Source organism: Asterias amurensis, chromosome 17 (assembly GCF_032118995.1).
Source record: "Asterias amurensis chromosome 17, ASM3211899v1".
In the NCBI taxonomy this organism is placed as follows: domain Eukaryota; kingdom Metazoa; phylum Echinodermata; class Asteroidea; order Forcipulatida; family Asteriidae; genus Asterias; species Asterias amurensis.
In genome coordinates this window covers 17,018,247-17,043,475 of record NC_092664.1, presented here as the reverse complement: position 1 = coordinate 17,043,475, position 25,229 = coordinate 17,018,247, and the positions used below count along the sequence as shown (strand labels likewise).

General features: G+C 37.5%; 2 protein-coding genes across 2 annotated transcripts in view; one reads left to right on the top strand and one right to left on the bottom strand.

The window, feature by feature from the left end:
• Window positions 1-1,102: 1,102 nt before the first annotated feature.
• Window positions 1,103-9,462, bottom strand: LOC139949798 (perivitellin-2 31 kDa subunit-like). The gene is made up of 3 exons (XM_071948341.1): window positions 9,213-9,462; window positions 6,475-6,821; window positions 1,103-3,582 (listed from the first exon to the last, which is right to left on the bottom strand). Exons 1-3 carry the CDS (start codon window positions 9,242-9,244, stop codon window positions 2,840-2,842), a joined length of 1,122 nt encoding a protein of 373 aa, XP_071804442.1. The 5' UTR covers window positions 9,245-9,462; the 3' UTR covers window positions 1,103-2,839.
• Window positions 9,463-11,663: 2,201 nt separating this feature from the next.
• The window catches only part of LOC139949764 (NXPE family member 1-like), a 46,071-nt gene continuing 32,505 nt past the window's right edge, over window positions 11,664-25,229 (top strand). Inside the window, exon 1 of the mRNA XM_071948299.1 lies at window positions 11,664-11,917. Within this exon, the coding sequence (XP_071804400.1) occupies window positions 11,834-11,917 (84 nt within the window). The 5' untranslated portion in view covers window positions 11,664-11,833. The remainder of the gene's footprint in view (window positions 11,918-25,229) is intronic.

The window sequence follows — 25,229 nt, the reverse complement described above, 5'->3', positions numbered from 1 at the left end:
AATCTTGAAGTATTAGTTTTCAGCAAACTCGGGCGGTGCAGGGACTAGAGGGTTAAGCTCCAAGTCTAAATCACGAACAGTTTCTCTACACACAATTCAATTTTGTACCACTTGGAAAATTACTTATTCCTCGAAAACTATACGTTACTTCAGAGGGAGCCATACTATCAACAGCTCCCCATTATTCATTACCAAGTAAGGTTTTATGCTAATTATTATTTTGAGTAATTACCAATAGTGTCCACTGCCTTTAATTCAGGGTTTTGCTTGACCATTTTAACAATTAAATTTTCTATTTTAAATGTTAACTTCAATTACAACATTACGACTTTGTAAGTATCTGTTTGCATGTAAACATTTTAGACGTTGCTACAACAAAGCAATTTTATAAAAAACAAATGCTCGGCAATTAACGGATAACTACCCTACAGGCGCTAATAGAATGTAATTGATTTGGCTACTCTACCAATGTGACTGTAAGGCACATACTTTGCACATGGTATTTTATTCTTAGGCAACTGCAATGTACATTTATTATAGTTTTTGAAAACATTGATACTCAATATTTTAAAAATAGCTACGAAACACAAGTTAATACTTTTAATTTATTAAAATGACAGCGACTAGGCACGGTTGTGGTATTTTAATACTTCCTTTATTCAGACTTTTAATAAAGCTTAAAGGCTCTTAGTCTGAATCACTAATAGTTTCTTCCCTACATACGAAATTCAACTTAGTAGGCTACCACTTGGTCTAATTCATGGCCCTGCTTGCTCATAAGTTATTAAAGGAACATGTTGCCTTGTATCGGTCGAGTTTGTCTATAAAAAGCGTTTATAACCGTTTGTTATAAATATTGCATGGTTGGAAAAATGTTGTAAAAGGAGAATACAATGATCCACGCAAACATGCCTCGAAATTGCGTGGTCTTCCCTTTACTTTGCGAACTAACACGGTCGGCCATTAATTATGGGAGTCAAAAATTTGACTCCCATAAATGGCAGACCGTGTTAGTTGACGAAGTAAAAGGAAAACCACGCAATTTCGATGCATGCTTGTGTGGAATATTGTATTCTACTTTTTCATTATCTTTCTACCCATGTGCATTTGATAACAAAAATTAATGGTTACACACGCTTTTCAAAGACCAACTCGACCGATCCAAGGCAACGTGTTTCTTTAAATTGACGGCATCCTGTATAGACTCTATGGAGTCATAAGTGCGGAACTTCACGATAAGAAGAACCGTGAAATAGGAACCAGATCTGATTTTTAGGCCTATCATTGGTCAAAAGATTAACTTTAATTTTAAAGATCAAGTTTTCAAATTGAAGAACTCTGTTTGAATACTCTCATATGATGACTGTACAAATCTCGCCAGCGATGATAACAAAAAAACAATTCAAACGAAGGATTTTATTAAAGCATTTTTTTTAATAGACCCTACAAAATTCATATTTAAATGTGTTATGACTGTACCATTTTAATAGTGTTAAACAAATAAATTACATTAAAGGCAGTGGACACTATTGTTAATTACTCAAAATAATTATTAGCATAAAACCTTTTTTGGTAACGAGTAATGGGGAGAGGTTGATAGTATAAAACATTGTGAGAAACGGCTCCCTCTGAAGTGACGTAGTCTTTGAGAAAGAAGTAATTAATTTTCCACGAATTTGACTTCGAGACCTTAAGTTTAGAATTTGAGGTCTCGAAATCAAGCATCTGAAAGCACACAACTTCGTGTGACAAGGGTGTTTTTATTCTTTCATAGTTATCTCGCAACTCCGACGACCACTCAAGCTCAAATTTTCACAGGTTTGTTATTTTATGCATATGTTGAGTTACACCAAGTGAGAAGGCCGGTCTTTGACAATAACCAATAATGTCCACTACCTTTAATACTGAAACAAAAATAAGCTGGGAACGGACATGTTTCAGAAACCCCATTTTGCCAATCGTATCCGCAATCGTGCGACCATTTACATGTATAGAGTGTAATGGTTTACAAGTTCAATTCTTTTGCTCCGGTTTTTCTCTAATGGTTTAAAATAATTACTTTATATCGTCATGGCTTTTTTATTTTACTTTACAACAAATGTGATAAATAATTGTTAAAGCCATAAACTGTGGTAAACTAAGGTCTTTGTGGTAAACTGTGGTAAACTAACTAAACTGTGGTAAACTAAGTGTAGTAAACTAAGGTCTTTGAATAAACCGAATAAGGTGGCTTTCCCATCCGCCTGATATCTTCCGGTCATCGGAACCACGAGAACGAAAACGGGAACGATAAAAATGCACGCCCTCGATTGGTTGAATGAGCGTGGCGTATTTCGTTCTCGTTATCGGGGCCTGTGTGACCGGTCCTTTTATTACCCATTACCTATACTGTATAGCCAGGAGCCTGCAGGCTGCATATAATACATTTATACAGCTTTCAGCGAATCGATGGTCAAGTGATTTGAGCTATTAATGTGGAGACAGGTACCAGACCCTGCTGTTGCTGTTGGTACACACCGGAGCTTGGGACCAGTGAACTAGTACCACTCGCCACCCTCCTTGATCAACGACCAGTGGATTTGCCACTCCCCTCCCACCCTCTGTTTATAAACACAAAGTGACCTTAACCAGTTGCATTTTGAGTGGTAAATACCGATAGATCAATGCAGCATCACTTTACCAGTTCGCATTTATTATAGTCTGTGTATTCGTGCATCGATTATATGTTATGAATGGATGTATGCTATTAATTAGGTTATCACACCATCGAATTGAGTTTTGAACAGTTGTTTTAATTGAACAGTTGAGGTTGTAATTTGGGGAACCAGAACTGATCAGGCTAATACGTATCGTTTGTATAGATATTATTCTCAGCGTCAACGCCCCATAATATACTCGATACTGACTCTATTTGTTTGAGATTCCCGCCAATCTGTTTCCAAGCTGTGCCAGTCGGAGAGTCAGCAGACGTACCTACGCGATAGTAGATTGCGTCGTTAGTATTAATGGCGTATATGACGTCACCTGAGCTAACGTACTTCATTGAGATTTCAGAAGGAACATGTTCCCAGGCCGAGCCATCTGGGTCAGAGTCTGGATCACCGTAAGTCCCTTCACGATGGAACATGCGTTTATCTGCATTGACCCCCCAGACACCACCATTACCAATTGAGACTTGTACAAGTCCCCCTACTATTTGTATCCAGTCACTGCCTGCAACTCGGTCAACACTCGCGTCTCTGCGATGATAGATCATGTTATGCACATTGACTCCCCATACATGCCCCTTTTGACTGACACTTACATGTTTCAAAAGGCCATCAACGTTAATCCAATATGTTAAGCTAGGATTACTGGAGGAGACCTTACGATAGTAAATCAAATCACGCGAACTGACTCCCCATACTACGTTCTTACCAACATCCACCTGTTTTAGTTTACCGTCGGCAATCAGTGTCCAGGAGCATCCGCACCACGCCCTGTAGTGGATATTGTCTTGGGAATCAACGCCCCAAACTCCTGCCTCACCGATTGACACGTGCTTCAGAGATCCAGCAACTTGGCTTGGGGCGTCTTTCCAAGCTGAAAATAAACAATTTAACTCAGAATAAGCACACATTTGTACGGTGGCTGATCTCCGCCAACAAATAAACACCTTTTCAAAAGGGCGTTATAACGCTGTATAGGGCGTTATAACGCCCTAAATTAGGGCGTTATATAACGCCGTAATTTAGGGCGTTATAACGCCCTATTAGGGCGTTATAACCATTGGTTATAACCATTGATCTCCATTATACTGACTGGATAGGACATCGCGTCCAAACGCAGGCCGCGCGCGTATTTTTTCAAACGGGTGAAGACCGTTCGTCACACGAAATGCGTTGTACACTTTTAAACGGAGTTGCTGCAAGCAGAGAGAAGTTTTCGTCCTTTTAATTGTCATTTGGGGGTTAATACAATTGGAATCGGATCAAACAAACTAAAAATGCTGATGGTGAAGTCGTGCGCGGCTGTCAATCACCGGAGGAGGGAAAACTGAGTCGGCAAAGGGATTGTCTTTCCATAAGTAGGTAGGCCTTTGCATTTTTTTAGCGATTCATATTATTATTATTATATCTAACGTTACAAATATAAGCCGGAAATTGAAACTATCTTTCATAAAAATAATTTTTATAGGCCAAGTATTTGTTATTTTTACCGAGCAATACTATTTTTGTTTTCTCTCCGTTACAGATGGTTGTCTGGAATCGACGAGGACGGGAAGCCCGGATTTCAACAGATGTTTGTCATAGCATCAATAATTAAAAGGTTCGGGAAAGCGACAAGTATATGCGAATTATGTACAGTCATTTGACCAGTTCGGGATCATTGACCAGTTCGGGATCACTTCAACTTTGCAATAACCAAATAATTATATCACTTCTCATTATTACCAACTTCTGTTGATAAATGTGAAGATTAACACCCATTAAACCAACAAACCCAAAATAAGGTGCCAAATATCATCAGCAAATAAATTATGGCTGTTTTCCTGAAGGTTGTCTGCGAAATTTATCATTTTTTTGTTTAAAAATGTTGGTTGAAAAACACTGTTAAAACTTCTTACCTTTAGAATTGGAGTGCCGGGGCAAAAAATATTTATGTAAAATGATAAGAATGTGTAAAAAAACATTCCTGTAAATACTGTGCAGTCATCTTGTTTTTTTGAGGTGACGAAGATCCCAAAATCTTCTTTAGGGGGGCAACTTACCCTTGACCAGTTCGGGATCACTCAACATCTCATTGCGTCAAATGGTGCCGCACTAACTTACTAAGTATGGTAAAATCATACTACTTCAGTAGAAAGTTTGTTTAGTTGATTTTGAGAAACGTTACTTCAACAAATTCTTGTAGATTTTTTATTTTGTGAGAAAATTAAACTTGGAGGGGTCAATAATGCTTTTTAGGTTCGCTTCACTTTTTCATTTGCCTTTGCTGTTGTTTTGAGGTTTTGTCGCCAGGTTTTTGCGCTGCTATTGAGGACACTTGCATGACATTCATTAAAGAAAGGAAGTCCAAGTCCATGCCAACACACCTCTGAAGTTTTGTGTCCTTGAGAGACAGTTCTATGAATGGGAGTATGGGTTTGCAATGAAGGGCACTCTACTGATTCAGAATAGATTCAACTGATCCTGAACTGGTCAAACAGGTGACGATACTTTTCTCAAAGCCTCTTCAAAAGAACTAATCTTTTTTTGTCAGTGAATACTTGGTGAGTTTTATGACATGTTTAGGTAAACTGCTAAAAAAAATTGTTTCAGATATCAAAGAGATTGCAACAAAAAACAATGTGAATTCAAAAAGTGATCCCGAACTGGTCAAACGACTGTACAGACGATACAAGTTCGTTGAGAGGATCAGTCATCTCGGAAATAGCCGACTTCGTTATTTTTGACCAAAATAAAAATATTTATTTCTGGCGGAACAGTAAAACGGTTATGGAAGTTTTGCTGTTGGATTGTTTTTCAATTAACATGATGAATAGAAGCTTAACAATAAAAAGTTTAAATTTGTTAATGGAGTCAACTCTCAATTATCACATTGTATTTTGTTTTCATCTTTCTTGTTCTTTTCCCTCGATTTTAGCGAGTATGTAGTTCTCACTCTAGTGCCTACTCGAATTGTTTATTGTAGGAGCGACTCTTGTTTTGTCTTTATATGGTTTATTGTTATTTTCTCAATGAACTGAAAGAATAAAAAAAAAAATGTACCTGAATCCAAATACAGTTTCTCGGCCGAGTGTTTGTTTAGAAATTTAAATATCATTATCATAATACTAATAGGGCATTTGATAGAAACAAATGTAAAGTTAGTTTGCTTTATTGCATTTCGATCAGAAACTTTTTCATACTTCAAACTATCGATCGTCATGTTTTCCCCCCATTTCTATTCTCAATTTACAACTTCAACTGACAGACTCAAACCCGACCAAGTGCACATTAATTTACCCGTTTGAAGGAATTGCGCCGCCATTGTTGGGCCGCGTGTTTATGCACGCAGCATAGCGCAATGACCTATCCAGTCAGTATAATGGAGATTAATGGTTATAACGCCCTAATTGGGGCGTAATATCGCCCTATACGGCGTTATAACGCCCTAAATTACGGTGTTATAACGCCCTAATTGAAAAATAGGGCGTTTTAACGCCCTAAATTACGGCGTTATAACGCCCTATTTCTCAATTAGGGCGTTATTACGCCCTAATTTAGGGCGTTATAACGCCCTGTAATAACGCCCTAAGTTACGGCGTTATAACGCCCTAATTGAGAAATAGGGCGTTGTAACGCTGTAATTTAGGGCGTTATAACGCCCTATAGGGCGTTATAACGCCCTACTGAAAAAGTGTTTATTTGTTGGCGGAGATCAGCCACCGTACGTTTGTTTTCAAATCGTGTTTCATGTTTAAAATGCCAGCAATATTTCTTCCTAACTTACCATCTCGAGCCTCATCTGCAAAGTAAACACATCGGCCTGGTGATTTCAAAGCTGTATGATTCTCGGATTTTACAGCAGCGCTTAGCTGACAAAGCATTTCAACTTCGCAATAGTTGAACGACTTGCATGAATCATCATGTAGACAAGCAGACGCGCATCTCGAGACGGTCTTTGTCGTTATATTGCTGTAAACGATACCAAGAGCAGACGTTTGAATGGTGGGTTGATACTGGACGTTTTTCAGACGAGATTTAAACTCTTGTGATATAGGAGGACAGCACAGATCACAACTGCCGTCAAAAGCAACTGATCCAACGCCGACTAGGACCCCCAATACCACAATCAACCTGGAACGACCAAAATAAATACAAGGATAAAATATTACAACATGTGTAAGTTAGAAGAAAAAAAAAACTCGTCTAAAATCATACATTTCCTACAATTACCATTGTGTTATAATAATGTAAAAACATTACCAGTTTTTATATGCACTTTTCCTTTTACCTCGTCGACTAACACGGTCGGTCATTTATTGTAGTCAAATTTTTTACTCCCATAAATGGCCGACCGTGTTAGTTCGCAAAGTATAAGAAAACCACGCAATTTCGAGGCAAATTTGTGCGGACCATTGTATTCTACATTTTAATCATCTTTCCAACCATGCATTTTGTAACAGACGGTTACTAATGCTTTTTATAGACCATCTCGACCGATCCAAGGCAACGTGTTCCTTTAATGCAACATAATGGCCTCAATGTAAGTATATACATTTTCAGGTTTCATGAATAATAGGCTCTTATGTCAATGTGCGCGTAATCACGTGACATAAATGCGCACTTTCCTAACACACCTTATCCAGTCAGGTATTTAAAGGAACTGCAGCCGATTTCACCAAACTCTAGGATTAATCCTAACTCGAGTTAGGACGAGTAGCCCGTCCTAACTTAGGATGGGTTCAATGCTTCCTATATATTTGGATGCGGGACTCAACTCGTCCTAGTAAGTCTTAAAGGAACACGTTGCCTTGGATCGGACGAGTTGGTCAAAACAAAAGCGTTTGTAACCATTTTTATAAAATGCATATGGTTGGAAAGATGTTATAAAAGTAGAATACAATGATCCACACAAGTTTGCCTCAAAATTGCGCGGTTTTCCTTCTACTGTGCGAACTAACATGGTCGGCCATTTATGGGAGTCAAAATTTTGACCCCCATAAATGGCCGACGTGTTAGTCGACGAGGTAAAAGAAAAACCACGCAATTTCGAGGCATGTTTGTGTGGATCATTGTATTCTACTTTTACAACATCTTTCTACCCATATGCATTTTATAACAAACGGTTACAAACGCTTTTCAAAGACCAACTCGACCGATCCAAGGCAACGTGTTCCTTTAAGATTAATCCTAAGTTAGGAAGAGTTTGGTGAAATCGACGGCTGGACACCTTTGGAAATTATATTTACTCAAACTGATTGTTAGCATTTAAACCTGATGTGTTTCAATCAATGCGGAGGATTTGATAGTATAAAACATAGTGAGAAACGGTTCCCGCTGAAGTAACGTATAGTTTTTGAGGGAAAAAAGTAATTTCTCACTAGAATTTTTTTATTGATTTCGATACAGCTCAGCTGAGGTCTAGAAATCAAGCATCACATGAAAGCACACAACTTCATGCGACACTGGAGGGTGTTTTAGTCTTCCATTATTCTCTCGCAACTTCGACGACCAATTGAGGTCAAAGTGTGTTGAGTTCAAGGTTTGTTAGTTTATGCTATGTTGAAATACACCAAGTGAGAAGACTAGTGTTTGACAATAACCAAATGTATACAGACCTTTAAGTGACAACATTATTTTTTTATTACAATAGTTGCGTGTTGTATTTTACCAAAGAGCTATACAGTCCCCCCGCCCCCCCCCCCCACCAAAAAAAAAATGCACTTGAATTCAACCATTTTCAGGTTTCATGAAAAATAAGTAGGCACTTGTGTCAATGTGCGCGTAATACGTGACGTAAATGCGCACTATCCTATGTGTAGATTAATATAAATTCCAATCAAGCGTTCGGACATAACTAGTCTTGGCCCAAGACTAGGGGGTATCGCGCTGTTTTGTACACGGCTAATGGCTGCATGAGTAACGCAGACGCGATTGTGTGTCTGCTTAGTGCATAGATATAGAATAGAATACGTTTTTAATATCTCCTGGGATAAGTCGTTATAGTTAGGATAAGTCCTAACTCTTTGTGAAATCGACCCCACTGCAAACCGTATTAGTATTGCAAATTGTTACTGTTTTAAACCAGCAAGCACATGTGTAGATTAATATAAATTCCAATCAAGCGTTCGGACATAACTGGCTCTCCGTGAAATGCAGACGATTTGCAAGTTTAAATTTGATGACCTCATTGATGGTTGTCTACGGATTAATAACAATAATAATATTGATAATAATAACAATTATTTAATAATAATAACACCATTTATAAAGCGCCGTTTCCTAAAGTTGCAAAGCACTCAGAGAATGACAGGAAAACACAACAAAGGAAATGCAATAAATAAATAAACAAGAGGAAAACCACGACCAGGCAAAGCCTGCAGCATTTAGCCAAGAAAGTCCCGCGAAAAGCCGATGTCTCTTTGACTAGAACGTGCAGGCGAAGCCAGGCGAGATTTACTGATTGAAAAAGAATATTTTCAGTGATTAAAACAAACAATTTTGTATTACTTGTTTAAGTCTTACCTTCCGAAACAGTCGAGACCAAACAGGCTCATGACGGCAGCGATGTTAAGATCAGTCAATTATTAAAATTGTTTTCCAGCATTAGATCTTTCTTTTGGCAGTCTTGGAATTCGTATACGGTGCTCATCAGAACAACCTCCTCTAGTAATTGACAATATTTGGCGTGACATGAGCCAAACTACAAGCCCTTAATCGTTCTTCCACGTCTTCAATATTTCGATTTAGTTTGTGCAGACTTGTATCAGGTTGGTTGCGGTCAGCCCTAGTATTCGTGTTCTTGTCAAAGAGCAATTCGTTTTTATTAAACGAGCCAGGTAATGTGCCTGATCTCTCCTAATCACCGTCGGTACACGTCGTGTATTTTGTGCATAATATGTTCAGTGCATTCTATTATAATGGTCTAAATAATTTAAACATAATATTATTTGGAATTTACCCTTACAACAAAAGGCACTGGCGCCAGGCGGGTTGGTGTGTGCAGCATTTTATTGCCTAGCAATGCCTTGGTTTGGAGTAAAACGTAATGAATTAGTTAGTGGTTTATGTGAGGCAACAACGACTGACTGGTTACTCGTTTTAATGATCCCAGCAGCCAGCCTTCATATTCTTTAAAGGGGCACACCGGCTTCTATTTTGGCTTAAATACCTTCGAAAATAAATCCAAACATAACCCTGAAAGCATTTTTAAACGGTCTTTTACATCAAATTGTGCCGAACCAAACCAGATGTTTCGTTTGATAAATCACCTGAGGTCGATTCCACAAAGAGTTTGGACTAGTACGCCTAACTGAGGACTGGTCCTATAAGAGATATACAAAATCTTAAGGGTAGTCCTGAGTTAACTCGTCCTCTCGAGATAAGACTAGTCTTATAGCCATTAGACACTTTCGGTAAACAGTATTGTCCAAGGCCCACACTTCGTGGGCACAACTTATATATAAAATAACAAACCTGTGAAAATTTAGGCTCAATTGGTCATCGGAGCCGGGAGAAAATAACGGGAAAACCCACCCTTGTTTTTTTCCGCACGTTTCGCCGTGTCATGACATGTGTTTAAAATAAATCCGTAGTTCTCGATATCGAGAATTGATATTGATTTAATGTTTTCTCAAAAAATAAAGCATTTCATGGAATAATATTTCAAGAAAAGTCTTTCACCATTACCTCTCTTAAACCCTGTAAGTTATTTGTAAATCTGTGAACTTTTATTGTTTTGTTCTGTTCCGAAAGTGTCCAATGGCTAAAGGAACACGTTGCCTTTGATAGGACGAGTTGGTCTTTGAAAAGCGTTTGAAACCATTTGTTATGAAATGCACATGGTTAGATAGATACAATTTAAAAGTAGAACATAATGACCCAGCACCCACACAAACATGCCTGGAAATTGCACAGTTTTCCTTTTACTTTGCGAAGAAACACGGTCGTCCATTTTGTGGAGTAAAAATGTTGACTCCATAAAAATGGCCGACCATGTAAGTTCACGACTAAGCAAACTATTTCTGAATTGTTTGTATTTGGTCCATTTGGAGGGGTTGTCAGGATCCTTACCACTAGCCCTATACGACGTACAAGGGAAAACCCTGCAATTTCGAGTCAAACTTTGTGATGGAACATTATATTTCAATTTAAAACATCTTTCTTACGTGTTCCTTTTAGTTCTTTGAGAAATCCACCACTTGACCCAGCTTGTGTTAAAGTGCTGCGTTAGCACAGCAAGATGTAATTATATAACAAAAATCATGCCTGCCAAAATAAGGTTTAACGCCCCAAAATACTATGTTAAATGTATTGTTTGTGACTCCACTATCCAATAAGATGTTTTAGCAATATTTCTGCTAAGACAGCTCCATGAAATTGAGCCCAGTCAGTTATTTCAAGTTTGTTTTACTTCCAGCCTAAAAATCCTTAATTCGTTTTGTTGCAGTCATTTCTTTTAAAGTTGCAATGACAAAATATAAATTCTCAACATCACAAATATTGTGTTACACGACAGTCAAAAAACACAATATATCATTAAGTTCAATATTTTGTGCTATTTGAAGTTATTTAATAATTCATACTCGTTGGATTACCACTTTTTGACCGTGCGGAAGTTTTTTCCGCATGTCTCACTATTGGCCAACAAATGATATCTGATAAGTTATTTAAAACATCATCCACCATGACAAAGCATTAATAAGTGATGATGCGCATTAATGCAGATACGATTTTCACGTGGGTAGAAGGATATTTGTAATGTTGAACCATGTTTTCCATCATGTTGACACAATTTAAATTTGTTGCCACTAATTCGGTTAAATGTATAACAGTAATGTTATGTTGTGATATATTTTTTATGTTGACGCAAATTCCGTGCAGTGTTGAATAAATTCCACTTTGGCGTGCCATACAAGAGTTATCTTAATATTAGACTTAGACCGCCTCGCTGGACAGTTTAAGTTTTGGGGTTTAAACCCGATCCGGTCTAACTTTTTTTGCGTTCAGACGCACAAAAGTTGAACCCGAACCGGTCTATATGTTGAGTTAGACCAACAGAGCACGTCGTGGAGTGTGCACACGGGGCGCCATCACATAGGGCCTATAGACACTACTGACTGCAGCAGGCAGTTTTATGAACCACTATGATAGCAAACTACATGTATGGACGCCAGGTTTTTAGAGTTGTGGTTGGTTTATGTGTGGCATTTATTTGTTGGACCATTATGGTAAGTAACATTGTTTGCTTCACTTTTTCCTACATATTGACTCAGGTACATGTAAATGAATTTTCAGTAAATCGAATAGTGTGATACATGTATTTATTTATTAACTAGTTGCTTTTTCTTTGTAGGCCTATGTTATATCTCTTATCTCATATGAGTATTTATGAATCAGTATGAAATAAATGTTTCCTGTCTGTGACGGGGAAATATCAATAAGTAATTTTCTTTCCTCTCGATGTTATAGCAGAGCCACAAGTTTCTCTGTGGCCACTGACATTCTTAGGAAAAAAAAACTATTTGGGTTTTACAAATAAGAGTTGTGCAGGCCCCATAGAGCTATATAAAAGTAATGGCAGGCCCTCTGCTCCCCTTGAACCTGCATCTTCCGGGTTGACGTTCTGTCGCTTTACCATATCCAGCCGTATAATCTCGGCCCAATTTCACAGAGCTTAGTTATTACTCAAACAAATTATTAGCATAAAACCTTACTTGGTAACAAGCAACGGGGAGAGATTGGTAGTATAAAACATTGTGAGAAACGGCTCCCCCTCTGAAGTGGAGTACTTTTCGAGAAAGAAGTAATTTTCAACGAAAAGCTTTACTTGTGTTTAAAAGCTGAAAAGTTTTTTTTTCGATGAATAAAATACGAAGGCGGACTCTGACCCAGGGTAACGACCCGGAAGTTAAGGTCAGACGATTTTAGCGTTAAGTTTTCAAATGTTGCCCAAGTCTTTATCTATCCGATGCCAAAATATGAACATCATAGCTTTTATATTTGTTGGGATACAGCAACAAGCAAATGGTCATTTTTCAACATTAAAAACCTTGTCGTGACGTCATCAATGACGTCATCATTCCCCAAAAAGTGGCGGTTTCATCTACTCACTATTGCCTATGTACATAGTAAGTTTTAAGTTTGTACAAGCTTTGCTTTTGTTTAAAAGCTGAACAGTTGTTTTTTGATGAAAAAAAACACGAAGGCGAACTCTGACCCAGGGTAACGACCCGGAAGTTAAGGTCAGACGACTTTAGCGTTAAGTTTTCAAATGTTGCCCAAGTCTTTATCTTTCCGTTGCCCAAGTATGAACATCAAAGCTTTAATGTTTGTTGAGATACAGCTAAAAGCAAATGTCATTTTTCAACTTTAAAAACCTTGCCATGACGTCATCAATGACGTCAACAATGACGGCGGTTTCATCTACTCACTATTGCCTATGTACTTAGTAAGTTTTAAGTTTGTGCACGCTTTACTCTTGTTCAAAATTGCTGGAGACATCACACATTTTGGGCGGCCAGGGTTTATCAAAACTTTGTTACCTGTTGTAGGTATATTAATGAGTTGTGTCACACATGAGCGACTTTTAACAAAACCTGCACAACGTCTTGTTAGCTACAATTAACAAAATCTTTAAAAGTAATGTCGGGAAATGGAATTTACCCTCAATATATTTTATAGAATTACTAAATCCTTGCTTTAAAGATGAAGTTCATTTCAGAACTTCATCCAAAATCCTCACAAAAAGAGTACAAAAACTGCTGTCCAAAAGTTATTATACATTGTATCCACATGTTTCCACAAGGGTAACATAAATATATAATATTCTAATACAAAGTGACCACCTGAAGGCAAGTTAATCATATTGATTTCTAAACAAACACACTACTTAGAGACTTTTTCCTTATGTTCCCACCAGGGTGACTTAAATGCATGGAAATAAGGAGTGACAAGCTTATTAGAGCAATTTCTATGTAAACTCATTGTTTTAAGGGAGTTTTCAGAGAAAACCCACTTCCTTATTGCTATACATTCTCTTGGTTGATTGGAAAGGTTTAGTGTCCCTCAAGGACTGCTAGTCCTGAGCCATGGCCTTTACAGTGACTTTGTGGGTCAAGTTGAGGTAAATTGATACAAGGAGAAATTCCTCTGTCAGCGATTAGTAGTGACCAATGGCAAAAACCCAATTCAAACTTACTTGTATACATATTCAGTGAACTTTCAAACTAACCAATTGAAGATTGGTCTAGCGTCAGTGACTAGTAAAGTTAGGGGTTTAAAAGGCGATGCACAGAGGAGCAGGAGTCATTCTGAATTGACGAGCACAGTGGTGAATTGAAACCTGTGAGATGGAAGATTTTGGTCATCATAGCCATGATAGCTCAGGGTGAGTTTTGATCTTAGATGTTTTTAAGTTGTAGTTTTAACAGTTAGTTATTTTGGAGTCGATATTTTATTGTACTGATTTTGTTGTATTTCTTGTGTTTAAATGTGAGTTAACTCTAGTACAAATATAACACTTCCTCAAGAAACTTGTGTTCAATCCAAATATCTAGAATATTGTGACTGAGTTTATGTTAACCTTTCTTACAATAAGGAGAAACAATGTTAGGTTTTACTGATGTGGAACTGATTGTTTTGTTGTCTCACGCTTCAATTGTATTGAGAGTTACTCCATTTTATTCTTATATAGCTTCCATATCAGCCTGAGCATGGTCGTGCCTATGATGATGTGTTAAGCGAGAAGCATTGGCTGAAAGTGTTTAGGTTAGCTTCTAACTTCTTGTATTAACTTGATTTTTTCATATTTTTGTCTTGCATTTCTTCTAATTTAAAGTGGGTTACAGTTAAACTCTACTTTGAGAGAAATGGTTTTAATTGAGATTTGTTAAATCAAATTGCTTTATTTTGTGGTAATAATGTTGTTAAGGTTTATTGTATCACACTGCACCATAGTTCAAAGAGTTGTAAGTATTAGCATCACAATGTTTTTTTATGTTGGCCTTGTGCATGTAGTAATGCATAAATCCATATGTGAGTCCTGGATTTTGAGGACAAGGACAAAGCTCTAACAGCTATCCAACATTGTAGTAATTTGTCATGTATAAGTAAAAGTGACAGTTTTATGGTTTGTTTTGATTCTCAGTGAAGGTTGTTCACAAAGTGACCTTTGAACTACTGGTGTACTGTGTTTAGCTCAGTTTATGATAATGTAATAATGATGTGTATTCTAAACCCTTGTTTTCCATTTTACTCTCTATTTACAGGGGTCTGTTTTCTAAACTGTTTTTGCACTAAGGTCTGTTTTCTATTCGAGTTTGTTTTCTATATTACGTTGTTTTGAATATCGTCTGCGTTTCTAGTTCAGATCCAAGTCAGGTCTGTATCAGTTTGAGTCTATTTGAATAAAGTCTTAGAACAGTAGTAAGTCAGAACAACTGTTTTGTGTGCATCTGTAGAGTCGTATTGAGTTTACCCGTTGAAACCCTGTGTGAAACCACACTAAACCAATAATCGGAGGTTTGATTATTATACGACAGTAAAACCATTTCAACAACAAAATCCAACTTTTGGGATGTCGACTTCCCGAGATAAATTGCAAAGTGGACTGTGTTAACTCATACACATCTGTACCAATTTGGTTAACAACGTGTTTTACAAGTAACTAACATTCAATTAACAAGATCATTGTATCTTCATGAAAGCTGTACAAACGTAGTCTGTGTACAGCACGTCGTATGTAAATCATGTTGGTGTTTTTGAAAGCAGGAGAGGACAAAGTTGTTGGAGCTTCCTGTTGATGCTGACATCATGAGAACATCAGCATAAGTATTGGAATTGCTCTACCTATTGAACCACTTTAATGTATTGTGGATTCCAACACGTCAGTCTAGAGTCCAACTCTGATTGTATATATAAATTCAGGCATCATCTTCAATTTACTTTTGTGCAACATCAGCAAACTTATTAATTTTCCGATTTTATTTCAAAGGGTAACAGACATGGCTGTTCGCAAACTGCTTCCAACAAAAACTACAAGGTGTTTGGCAAAATATTGTTACCTGCCTCAAGCCTTGACCTCACTATAGCTGTAACAAGAACTGAGATAATAAATAATGCATTCAGTTCAAAATTATAAAAGTCTGTTGCAGCCACAGTATTCAGCGAACCATGAATCATACACAATACATAATTCACAAGAGAATCTATGTATACAATACAATACAATATACAATACAATGGGTTTTTATATAGCGCCATTTCATTTAGACCACAGCGCTTTAAACGAACAATAGCAATGCAGATAATACAACAAATGAATAATAAAGCAATAAACAGACACTAAGGAAAAAGATGTTTTTTAAGTGCTTTCTTGAAAATAGGCAGTGAAATTGAGGTGCGTATTGTGATGGGAAGATGGTTCCACAGTCCTGGAGCGGCTAAGGAAAATGATTTAGATGCAGCGGATTGAAGAGATTTGCTGCTCGGTTTATTTTCAGCAAGACGGGTTTTGTCTGATGCTGAGCGAAGCCCAGCCCTAGTTTGAATGTGAAAAGAAAAACAAGATAAAAGATATGCTGGTGCAAGTCCATTTAAGCATTTATACACATGCACCAATATTTTGAATTGAATGCGCTCTTTCACCGGGAGCCAATGTAGCTTTTTGAGAAAAGGAGTTGCATGATCATGTTTAGACGCACAAAATATTACTTTGGCAGCCCAATTCTGAAGATGTTGAAGTCTATTAATTTAGGTGTTCGGCCACAGGTGTTCGGCCACCAGCCGAACAACTATTGTTATTGTTCTGTTTTTTTTTTTTTTTTTTTTTTTTAGGTGTTCGGCCACCAGCCGAACAACTATTTAGGTGTTCGGCCACCAGCCGAACAACTATTGTTATTGTTCTGTTTTTTTAGGTGTTCGGCCACCAGCCGAACAACTATTGTTATTGTTCTGTTTGTTTTTTTTTTTAGGTGTTCGGCCACCAGCCGAACAACTATTGTTATTGTTCTGTTTTTTTTTTTTTTTTTTTTTAGGTGTTCGGCCACCAGCCGAACAACTATTGTTATTGTTCTGTTTTTTTTTTTTTTTTTTTTAGGTGTTCGGCCACCAGCCGAACAACTATTGTTATTGTTCTGTTTTTTTAGGTGTTCGGCCACAAGCCGAACAACTATTGTTATTGTTCTGTTTTTTTTTAGGTGTTCGGCCACCAGCCGAACAACTATTGTTATTGTTCTGTTTTTTTTTTTTTTTTTAGGTGTTCGGCCACAAGCCGAACAACTATTGTTATTGTTCTGTTTTTTTTTAGGTGTTCGGCCACAAGCCGAACAACTATTGTTATTGTTCTGTTTTTTTTTTTTTTAGGTGTTCGGCCACCAGCCGAACAACTATTGTTATTGTTCTGTTTTTTTTTTTTTTTTTTTTTTTTTTTTTTTTTTCTGCGTGTTCTTCTCCTCGAACGTTCTCGCGCGATTTTCGCAAAAACTAAAGCTTGTATGAACCTGAAACTTGCCATATATATTGATCTTAATAAGTAGACGAAACAGCAACATTTTTGGAATGATGACGTCATTGATGATGTCATTACGTTCAAAAAAACGCTAAAAATTGGAGAGTTCATATCTTGAGAACTACAAATGCCACACACAAGATATTTGGTGCATATAAAAGGTCTTGTAATTAGCTACAAAAGTCGTGCACAACGTGACCTCATGTGACTTTTACTTCCGGTTGAAACCGGAAGTTCAAAATTTCAAAAGTTCATATCTCAAGAACTATATATCATATTCGCAAAATTTGAATATCAGTTTGAAGATCAGTTATCCTGCTCAAACTTTTGCACAAACATAATGCCAGTTGAATTTTGCCTTCTGGTCGTAAAAGCGCGCGTTTGTGTTGACCTCCATTCATTACGCGTAGAAACCAGATAGTATCGCCATTCATGTATGTGAATGCTACTATTGTATTGTGGGTGTGTGGGTGTGTGTGCGTGTAGTTCATGTAGGCCTACATTGCATCCATGCTCTACGACAAAACAGCACTGCGTGGCTGTGGGCATTACGGGTTGTGTATACACATGCAGACTCCGTTGAAGGCGCGCGTAATTCAAATTCCACTACGCTGGGATTCGCCTCATCTTTCTTCGTGCGATTTTGAACAAAATGTTAAACTACTATGAACTTGAAACTTATCATAAACATGAACCTTCATGAGTAGATGAACCCGCAACTTTTTTGGAATGATAACGTCATCGATGACGTTATTACGTTAAATAAACGGTAAATAATTGAAAAATTCATATCTTGAGAACCACAAACGCTACGTACAAGATTCTTTCACTACATGAAACCTCTTGTAATGTTCTACAAATGTTGTACACAACGTGACCTCATTTGACCATTCACCCGAACACCCTGAGTTTGTACACAAACTCTCAATTTCTAGTTTTTTTTTTTTAGGTGTTCGGCCACCAGCCGAACAACTATTGTTATTGTTCTGTTTTTTTTTTTTTTTTTTCTTTTTTTTTAGGTGTTCGGCCACCAGCCGAACAACTATTGTTATTGTTCTGTTTTTTTTTTTTTTTTAGGTGTTCGGCCACCAGCCGAACAACTATTGTTATTGTTCTGTTTTTTTTTTTTTTTTTTTTTTTTTTTTTTTTTTTTTTTTCTGCGTGTTCTTCTCCTCGAACGTTCTCGCGCGATTTTCGCAAAAACTAAAGCTTGTATGAACCTGAAACTTACCATATATATTGATCTTAATGAGTAGACGAAACAGCAACATTTTTGGAATGATGACGTCATTGATGACGTCATTACGTTCAAAAAAACGCTAAAAATTGGAGAGTTCATATCTTGAGAACTACAAATGCCACACACAAGATATTTGGTGCATATAAAAGGTCTTGCAATTAGCTACAAAAGTCGTGCACAACGTGACCTCATGTGACTTTTACTTCCGGTTGAAATCGGAAGTTCAAAATTTCAAAAGTTCATATCTCAAGAACTATATATCATATTCGCAAAATTTGAATATCAGTTTGAAGATCAGTTATCCTGCTCAAACTTTTGCACAAACATAATGCCAGTTGAATTTTGCCTTCTGGTCGTAAAAGCGCGCGTTTGTGTTGACCTCCATTCATTACGCGTAGAAACCAGATAGTATCGCCATTCATGTATGTGAATGCTACTATTGTATTGTGGGTGTGTGGGTGTGTGTGCGTGTAGTTCATGTAGGCCTACATTGTATCCATGCTCTACGACAAAACAGCACTGCGTGGCTGTGGGCATTACGGGTTGTGTATACACATGCAGACTCCGTTGAAGGCGCGCGTAATTCAAATTCCACTACGCTGGGATTCGCCTCATCTTTCTTCGTGCGATTTTGAACAAAATGTTAAACTACTATGAACTTGAAACTTATCATAAACATGAACCTTCATGAGTAGATGAACCCGCAACTTTTTTGGAATGATGACGTCATTGATGACGTCATTACGTTAAATAAACGGTAAATAATTGAAAAATTCATATCTTGAGAACCACAAACGCTACGTACAAGATTCTTTCACTACATGAAACCTCTTGTAATGTTCTACAAATGTTGTACACAACGTGACCTCAATTGACCATTCACCCGAACACCCTGAGTTTGTACACAAACTCTCAATTTCTAGTTTTTTTAGGTGTTCGGCCACAAGCCGAACAACTATTGTTATTGTTCTGTTTTTTTTTTTTTTTTTTTTTCTGCGTGTTCTTCTCCTCGAACGTTCTCGCGCGATTTTCGCAAAAACTAAAGCTTGTATGAACCTGAAACTTACCATATATATTGATCTTAATGAGTAGACGAAACAGCAACATTTTTGGAATGATGACGTCATTGATGACGTCATTACGTTCAAAAAAACGCTAAAAATTGGAGAGTTCATATCTTGAGAACTACAAATGCCACACACAAGATATTTGGTGCATATAAAAGGTCTTGTAATTAGCTACAAAAGTCGTGCACAACGTGACCTCATGTGACTTTTACTTCCGGTTGAAACAGGAAGTTCAAAATTTCAAAAGTTCATATCTCAAGAACTATATATCATATTCGCAAAATTTGAATATCAGTTTGAAGATCAGTTATCCTGCTCAAACTTTTGCACAAACATAATGCCAGTTGAATTTTGCCTTCTGGTCGTAAAAGTGCGCGTTTGTGTTGACCTCCATTCATTACGCGTAGAAACCAGATAGTATCGCCATTCATGTATGTGAATGCTACTATTGTATTGTGGGTGTGTGGGTGTGTGTGCGTGTAGTTCATGTAGGCCTACATTGTATCCATGCTCTACGACAAAACAGCACTGCGTGGCTGTGGGCATTACGGGTTGTGTTACACATGCAGACTCCGTTGAAGGCGCGCGTAATTCAAATTCCACTACGCTGGGATTCGCCTCATCTTTCTTCGTGCGATTTTGAACAAAATGTTAAACTACTATGAACTTGTTGAACAAAACTAACGCTTGTATGAACTTGAAACTTACCATGAACATAAACCTTAGTGTGCAGACGAAACCAAAACTTTTTTTGGAATGATGACATCATCGATGACGTCATTAAGTTAAATAAACGGTAAATAATTGAAAAATTCATATCTTGAGAACCACAAACGCTACGTACAAGATTCTTTCACTACATGAAACCTCTTGTAATGTTCTACAAATGTTGTACACAACGTGACCTCATTTGACCATTCACCCGAACACCCTGAGTTTGTACACAAACTCTCAATTTCTAGTTTTTGTTTTTTTTTTTCTGCGTGTTCTTCTCCTCGAACGTTCTCGCGCGATTTTCGCAAAAACTAAAGCTTGTATGAACCTGAAACTAACCATATATATTGATCTTAATGAGTAGACGAAACAGCAACATTTTTGGAATGATGACGTCATTGATGACGTCATTCGGTTCAAAAAAACGCTAAAAATTGGAGAGTTCATATCTTGAGAACTACAAATGCCACACACAAGATATTTGGTGCATATAAAAGGTCTTGTAATTAGCTACAAAAGTCGTGCACAACGTGACCTCATGTGACTTTTACTTCCGGTTGAAAACGGAAGTTCAAAATTTCAAAAGTTCATATCTCAAGAACTATATATCACATTCGCAAAATTTGAATATCAGTTTGAAGATCAGTTATCCTGCTCAAACTTTTGCACAAACATAATGGCAGTTGAATTTTGCCTTCTGGTCGTAAAAGCGCGCGTTTGTGTTGACCTCCATTCATTACGCGTAGAAACCAGATAGTATCGCCATTCATGTATGTGAATGCTACTATTGTATTGTGGGTGTGTGGGTGTGTGTGCGTGTAGTTCATGTAGGCCTACATTGTATCCATGCTCTACGACAAAACAGCACTGCGTGGCTGTGGGCATTACGGGTTGTGTATACACATGCAGACTCCGTTGAAGGCGCGCGTAATTCAAATTCCACTACGCTGGGATTCGCCTCATCTTTCTTCGTGCGATTTTGAACAAAATGTTAAACTACTATGAACTTGAAACTTATCATAAACATGAACCTTCATGAGTAGATGAACCCGCAACTTTTTTGGAATGATGACGTCATCGATGACGTCATTACGTTAAATAAACGGTAAATAATTGAAAAATTCATATCTTGAGAACCACAAACGCTACGTACAAGATTCTTTCATACATGAAACCTCTTGTAATGTTCTACAAATGTTGTACACAACGTGACCTAGTTTGACCATTCACCCGAACACCCTGAGTTTGTACACAAACTCTCAATTTCTAGTTTTTTTCTTCGTGTTCTTCTCCTCGAACGTTCTCGCGCGATTTTCGCAAAAACTAAAGCTTGTATGAACCTGAAACTTACCATATATATTGATCTTAATGAGTAGACGAAACAGCAACATTTTTGGAATGATGACGTCATTGATGACGTCATTACGTTCAAAAAAACGCTAAAAATTGGAGAGTTCATATCTTGAGAACTACAAATGCCACACACAAGATATTTGGTGCATATAAAAGGTCTTGTAATTAGCTACAAAAGTCGTGCACAACGTGACCTCATGTGACTTTTACTTCCGGTTGAAACCGGAAGTACAAAATTTCAAAAGTTCATATCTCAAGAACTATATATCATATTCGCAAAATTTGAATATCAGTTTGAAGATCAGTTATCCTGCTCAAACTTTTGCACAAACATAATGCCAGTTGAATTTTGCCTTCTGGTCGTAAAAGCGCGCGTTTGTGTTGACCTCCATTCATTACGCGTAGAAACCAGATAGTATCGCCATTCATGTATGTGAATGCTACTATTGTATTGTGGGTGTGTGGGTGTGTGTGCGTGTAGTTCATGTAGGCCTACATTGTATCCATGCTCTACGACAATACAGCACTGCGTGGCTGTGGGCATTACGGGTTGTGTATACACATGCAGACTCCGTTGAAGGCGCGCGTAATTCAAATTCCACTACGCTGGGATTCGCCTCATCTTTCTTCGTGCGATTTTGAACAAAATGTTAAACTACTATGAACTTGAAACTTATCATAAACATGAACCTTCATGAGTAGATGAACCCGCAACTTTTTTGGAATAATGACGTCATTGATGACGTCATTACGTTAAATAAACGGTAAATAATTGAAAAATTCATATCTTGAGAACCACAAACGCTACGTACAAGATTCTTTCACTACATGAAACCTCTTGTATGTTGTACACAACGTGACCTCATTTGACCATTCACCCGAACACCCTGAGTTTGTACACAAACTCTCAATTTCTAGTTTTTCTGCGTGTTCTTCTCCTCGAACGTTCTCGCGCGATTTTCGCAAAAACTAAAGCTTGTATGAACCTGAAACTTACCATATATATTGATCTTAATGAGTAGACGAAACAGCAACATTTTTGGAATGATGACGTCATTGATGACGTCATTACGTTCAAATAAACGCTAAAAATTGGAGAGTTCATATCTTGAGAACTACAAATGCCACACACAAGATATTTGGTGCATATAAAAGGTCTTGTAATTAGCTACAAAAGTCGTGCACAACGTGACCTCATGTGACTTATACTTCCGGTTGAAACCGGAAGTTCAAAATTTCAAAAGTTCATATCTCAAGAACTATATATCATATTCGCAAAATTTGAATATCAGTTTGAAGATCAGTTATCCTGCTCAAACTTTTGCACAAACATAATGCCAGTTGAATTTTGCCTTCTGGTCGTAAAAGCGCGCGTTTGTGTTGACCTCCATTCATTACGCGTAGAAACCAGATAGTATCACCATTCATGTATGTGAATGCTACTATTGTATTGTGGGTGTGTGGGTGTGTGTGCGTGTAGTTCATGTAGGCCTACATTGTATCCATGCTCTACGACAATACAGCACTGCGTGGCTGTGGGCATTACGGGTTGTGTATACACATGCAGACTCCGTTGAAGGCGCGCGTAATTCAAATTCCACTACGCTGGGATTCGCCTCATCTTTCTTCGTGCGATTTTGAACAAAATGTTAAACTACTATGAACTTGAAACTTATCATAAACATGAACCTTCATGAGTAGATGAACCCGCAACTTTTTTGGAATGATGACGTCATTACGTTAAATAAACGGTAAATAATTGAAAAATTCATATCTTGAGAACCACAAACGCTACGTACAAGATTCTTTCACTACATGAAACCTCTTGTAATGTTCTACAAATGTTGTACACAACGTGACCTCATTTGACCATTCACCCGAACACCCTGAGTTTGTACACAAACTCTCAATTTCTAGTGTATTTTTAAGTTTGTTCGGCCAACTCAAAAATACCTTGTCCGCTAACAAAAGCACCTTTTCCAAACCCGTATGAACTTGAAACTTCACACATAGATAGGTATTTATTAGGAGAGGAAACCGTTTAAGTTACGTCATGATGACGTGCACCGTTATTGAATGATGGTCATTCAAAGTTTTTTATTAATATAAAATCATAACTTCTGATCTACACAAGGGATTCTTACAATCAATACATCATCGGAATCATCATTCAAAACTCCGTATACGCCTCGCAGACATAATCCCATTTTGACCTTGTCTTACGGTTCAAAAGTAAGCATTTGTATATTTTCTTGGCCTAAGTGTTTATGCCCAACGCAGCATACCCCTCGCGGCTATAGCTTGTTCAGACTTGTTTACACATTATACGCCAGTGCCATGTGCGTGCACATGGCGTGATTTTCCATTGATAAGTTTTGACGTGCAAAAGGTCACCTACGGAGCTCCAGGAGTGCCATCCAACATATTGAGTTACCGACATACGTTATCTCATCAAGACGACTTATTTCGTGGAACCAGTTACTAACCGACATATTATTTTGCTAAGTCGACTTATTCAAAACTATCAGTTGACTTAACAACAGAATTTATCTTACCAAGTCGACTTACAGTTTACTTATACACAGCCTGCACACGTTGCAAATTGAGATTGCGAGTTAGGGCCCGCGTGATCGCTAATAATGTGGGGCGTTTTTTTGTGCCTGGGATGCAGAAGAATAACCACAATCTAAGACTTGAATCAAGTCTACACCTCGTCCAACTCCGATTGTATTAGTCAATTAAGGCATCCTCTTCAATTTTATTTTATGTAACAAGCAATATTATTAATTTACTGATTTTATTTAAAAAAGGTTAATGGCTGTTAGCAAACTGCGTCCAACTACCACTACATGGTGTACATGTACCTGCAAAATAGGTTTTGACCCTACTAAATAACTACGTGAGAAGATTGAGACAATAAATCATGAATTCAGTTCAAACGGATAAAAGTTTGTTTTCGTCATATTATTCATCAAACTATACGCCTTTACACAATTAAAATCTTCACAACAAAATGTATGTATGGAAGGTACCAGACAGCACGTAGAGCCGAGTTGAAAAGTGACAATACCAAAGTGCAACCATGAGCCGTGAAGTTACATTCTTATATGATGGTTGACAAAAGGATAAAAAGGTTGTTGTCGCCACAACATTACCAACCCCCTTATATTCAACGAACCATGTGAATCTTTACAAACAAACAAAGTCTTTTAAAGAATATCCATGCATAGATTTGCCAGGTGCATAACATTATGTCCCAGCCAGCACTGTGATTTATGTGTGTGTTTTACTAGTTTCCTCACTCCCCAACCAAAGTGACTACAATACGTCTCTATTGAATAACAATGGTATATTTCGACATGGTTTTTATTTTCAGCTGTTCCATTTAGATCCTGTTTTTTATGACTCCCAAAAATGGCCGACCGTGTTAGTTCGTAAAGTAAAAGGAAAACCACGCAATTTCGAGGCAAATTTGTGTGGATCATTTTATTCTACTCTTACAACATCTTCTAACCATTATGTATTTCATAACAAACGGTTACAAACGCTTTTTATAGACCAACTCGTCCGATCCAAGGCAACGTGTTCCTTTAACGCATATAATGTTATTTACATAAAATAAGAAAATACTGGAACCCAAAACCGGGCTAAGCATACTA